Below are 4,678 nucleotides of genomic sequence, written 5' to 3'. Positions count from 1 at the left end.
CCACAAGTAGAGAGAAGACGGTGCAGCAACAGAGACCCAGCACAGCCAAAAACTAAGAAATAAATAAAATCACTTTTTTTAAAGATAGTGCAGTTAGGACTTTCTAACCAAAGGCTTCCACATAACAGAGGGGATACAAAGAGAGAGAATAACACAGAGTTTTTCTATTCTGACCTTCTGGATGACGGTGGTTCTCTGGGACCTGTGGGGCCACATTTTAACAGTGTTCCAGGAAGAAACTATGCTCAAAGAGTTCCCAGATTTTACTCCCCTCCTCTCCTTCCCAAAGGAGAAAGTCTACAATATGATCCAACAGATACTGAGGACATTTTTATGTATTTGGTCTGTGGCTCTGTCATCCTCACTTGAGCCTCTTCTGATGGACTGGTTAAGGGGATCACACCACCTCGGCCATCCAGAAGCCCCTGGCCAACAAAATCAGCTGCCCAAATGCCCCTCGAAGCCTGAGGTTGCCAAGGATGAGGATAAAGGGATGGATGGATGTGCCCAAGTAGACTAAAATTTGCCATGGCCAGTACCAGTCACTCTCTGAGGAGCAGAACCCTGCAGCATTAATGATCAGGGACACGAAAGACAGAGTATAAAGAACAAGGGAGGAGACTAGTAACTTCAGAGCTCTGGTGTGAGCCTGGCCACTGGGATCCTGCAGGCTGTGAGCATTGTGCTGCATCCTCCATGCGTGTCTCCTCAGAGAGTGAATCAACAGAGCAATCGAGACCAGAAAAACAGAGCCAGGAATTGAAAGAGTGATCAGTTTCAGGGGCAGGAAATAGTACATTTCCAGGATCCTGCTCCACTCATGATAGTTCATGTTCCTGAAAGGTTTTCTAGTGAAGGACCCTTTATACAAAGCGTGGTTCCCCGAAAAAAACAGCAGGGTGACAGTGAAGGAGGTGAGGAGAGAGCCCAGCAAAAGCCAGGGCACCCACCTGGGGAACCTCCACTTTAGCCAGAGGAAGGCGGGGTGGGTGAAGTTAGCAATCTTCATGCAGAAGAGGACGCTGAGCCAGGAGCCAAACCAGGAAGTGACGGAATTGAGGAAGACCCAGGGTAGACCGAAAAACTGCCGGGCGGGACCGCTGCAGTAGTCGACCAGATGCAGGAAATAGTAGAAGTTACTCCCCATTGCAACCCACTGCAGGCAGAAGCGGGAGAGTCCCAAGCTAAAGAGGATCAAGTCAGAGGGGAGCAGCCTCCCACGTCGCACCCATTCTCTGCTCAGCACCAGCACAATGAAGCCATTGGCCAGGAGGCCCAAGATACATAGCAGGACAAAGAGCAGCATGAAGAGGACTGTGAATGCTGGGTGCATCTTGGCCCGTCCTCCGGTCACCACCCCAGGCCTTGGTCCCTGACCTCCTGCCTCCTCCATCCACAGTCCCTGTTTCAGGGAATGTGAGAAGAGTCCCTCTTTTCTGGGGATGCGAGAAGAAAGCTCAGGCTCTGCATCTGAGCCAGAGCTCCCTTAGAAGGAGGATGCTCAGGCTTCAGAGGAAGGTGATCTCAGCTCAGCGAGGATGCAAATTTCCCCCCGGGCTCAGTTACCATCAGGCCCACTGACTGCTCCCCATTTGCCTTCTTTGGTTTTGCCTGCATGTGGCCATGGTTAGTGTCAATGTGGAGGGTTGTTCAGGGTGTCTGTGACTGAGCTCTGAAGGAAAGAATTTTCATGTACTGACCTATGGGGAAGTCATTCTGGCTTATCCATGATTTGGCTTGAAATTTACACCAACTAGAATGGCCTGTTGTAGGGCCTGTCAGACACGCATGTTATACCGACTTTAAGCATTAAAAAAAAAAAAAAAAAAAAAAAGACTGCATTTACCAGATTGTTTAGAATGTCCACTTTGAAGATAGGAATAAAGGCCTTGCCCCCTTCCTAGGATGCCAATGTTAGTTACTTGTTAAAAATGAGGGTCCCTTCCCAGGAACCAAGGACATGCTGACTTGCTGTGTATGTGCTAATCTTCCTCTTCTGAAAGTTTGAAGGAATGTACCCCTGTCATATTTGATGTTTGTTCTTTGTTCTGATAAGATAAAAACTGTGGTTCAGGCATCTAAAATGGAGCTGGGTGGCCTCCGTGGATGGGGTTTCAAACACGTTCTTGCTTTGCCAAGAACTTGAATTTTATGAACTATATCAAATTCAAACGACACCAACAGTGGTTTTCAAAACAGTATCTGCTAACAACTGCCAACTGCAGTCTTAACCGTCTCAAGGTTTCCCCTTGCAACCATTTCAGAGCTCAACCTATTTTTGCTTAACAAGCACTATTACTTGCCAGTTCCAATCTTAATTCTTGACAAACAATTTATGTAACTTAGTGGATTTTGCCTATATACAAACTTCTCCCATATTTTAGTCCAGAGGAACACAATTCAAGTGCTTCTTGAATCTGTGTCTCCTGGGCTGTAGTCCTCAGTTTGGCTCGAATAAAATTCTTTTCAATTCCTATGATAGACTGTTTATTGATTCTGTTGACAACCTCATCTCTCTTATTCCACCTTTGGGCCCCAGAAACACATCTCTCCTCATCGGATCTTTGTAAAGACATTAAGTATATGGGCAACAACTCATATGGCCAAGACCCAGGAAAGTGGTGATGCTAGAGGGATATATCTCCAGTTGAGTTTTCCTGTTACAGATCTATTCTCACCTAGAGCAGTCATCTCTTTCAAGGTCAGATTCTTTGATCCACCTTTCTACCAAACCTCTTATTAAATCCTTCATGGACCCTGAAGTGTTAATGATTGATAATGGTTTAAGTGGAGTTTATGTTTCCAGTAAGAGAATTTCTTCCTTTGTTGTTGTGGAATTGAGGGTATCTGCTTCTTGCTGGGTGTCAGTTGAAGGCTGCCCTCAGATCCTGGTGGGCACCCTCAGTCTTTACCAAGTGAACTGTTTCAACATAACAGCTCAAGCCAGCAAAGAGAGTCCCTAAGAGAAGAGCTGGCTAGAAAGATGTGGGTTAACTACCATATCATAATCATGGAACAACATTCTATCACCTCTACCATATTCTATTAGATAGAAGGAACTTGCAGTCACCATGGACACTCATAGGAAGGGGGTTCCACAAAGGTGCACTTTCCAGGGATGAGGGTCCTGGGGGGCCAATTTGGAGTGTGTCCCCCACACTGAGATTCCTTAGCTTACTGGGCATATGTGAGTCCTGCCCTCCAGTATGAACAGTAAAGAGAGATGTTTGAGAGACCATGTTGAAAAGTAAAAATATATTATTGAGTAAAAATATATTCGAATCGATCTATAGTCAAATGTTTTTGGTTGAATACTTCAAACTGGTCCTTCCTCCATGTTTGTTTAAAATTTCCTTAATGTTTGTATTTCCTTTTGTAATATGACTTTTTCATGAAAGTGTCAACTAAAAAAGTTAGTCATACAAATAATGTGACCGTTGTTACCACCACAGGATGAATGAATAATTGCGTGAAAACAAAAACCCACAATAAAAACCCCGTTGAAGTGGGATGAATGTGCATTTTTCTCACTCTTTGACCTATAGTTTTTACTCATTCATTCACTCAAAAAATACTTAGTGAGCACTTATATACACAGGGCACCTATTGTAGTCAGGAGGTAGATACAGCAGCAAGCCAAAGAGAAAGGATTCCTGCTTTTATGGAACCAAGGGAAGACACCTGACAATAAGCAAACACCTGAACAAGATACTTTCACACTGTAGTCAGTGCTTTGAAGAAAAAACAAGAGTAAAATTGCTGAAGAACAGGTGGAGAAAAAAATGTTGCTCCTTTAAACCTATAGGCTGGGGAAGGCTTTCTCAGGGGATAATGTGAGGGATCAAACAGGAAAAGCCTTTGCCATGGGGAGCTGGCTGTACTCATAATACTATCACACCATAGTTTTATTCGTTCTCTTCTACTACTTCTTCCAACTTTACTCAGCAAGGGAAACTTCTCCAGCCAGAAAGAAAGAACTCCAGCATGTCATATGAATTTACTTTTCACTCTTGTCAAACAGGTTGTCCCAAGATCGCTTCAAGTCACAAAGCAGCCTCAAGCCAGAAATTGGACACTTCAGTGCATTGGATGAAAACTAGATAACTATAGCTTCGACCCATCTGAGACTGGCCGATGCAGATGGAGACTGGTAAAGGGGCAAGAAGTGTCTCTTTTGGACTAGAACCAAAGTAATCTGGCTTTGTGTTTCCCAGGCCTGGTGGAGGTTTAATGCTCACTCTCTCCCTCATGGGAATTTTCAGGACTCTGGAGGTTCCCTACTGAGCCCTCTCTCTGCAGTTCTGTGTGCTGGGGCAAAAAATCTCTATTTTGAGTGATCCCTCAGGACTCCTTCCTCAGTTTCGGGGAATTGACCACCAAGAGTTGCAGCTGGAGCTGCCACACTCCACTGGACAGCCCTGTTAGTCAGATCTCAGGACACCCTCACACACAAGCTCTCCTCTTGAGGCCCACAGCTGGCCATTAACCCTGCCCCCCAGGCCTAATGTAGCCATATTCTCCTGACTCTGTCCCCAAAATCATCCAGCTTTTTTCTCATTCTCTTAGTCCTATAGGCAGAAGCAAGAGCCTAGTCCATTTCCCAACAGAAGAAATAACCCAGTAAGTTTTGTGTGTGGCCCCATGGAAGCTCCCAACCACCACCAGGTTTGAGGGGAGG

The 4,678-nt window shown here is 45.2% G+C and overlaps 1 protein-coding gene across 1 annotated transcript; it reads right to left on the bottom strand.

Moving 5' to 3' along the window:
• Window positions 1-397: 397 nt before the first annotated feature.
• LOC120877579 (taste receptor type 2 member 41-like) lies at window positions 398-1,333 on the bottom strand. Its single transcript, XM_040259914.1, has one exon. It carries the CDS (start codon window positions 1,331-1,333, stop codon window positions 398-400), a length of 936 nt encoding a protein of 311 aa, XP_040115848.1.
• Window positions 1,334-4,678: the final 3,345 nt, after the last annotated feature.

Source organism: Oryx dammah, unplaced genomic scaffold, assembly GCF_014754425.2.
Source record: "Oryx dammah isolate SB20612 unplaced genomic scaffold, SCBI_Odam_1.1 HiC_scaffold_18, whole genome shotgun sequence".
Taxonomy (NCBI): domain Eukaryota; kingdom Metazoa; phylum Chordata; class Mammalia; order Artiodactyla; family Bovidae; genus Oryx; species Oryx dammah.
Note: the sequence above shows the minus strand (reverse complement) of the source record. Positions and strands in the feature narration are given on the sequence as shown.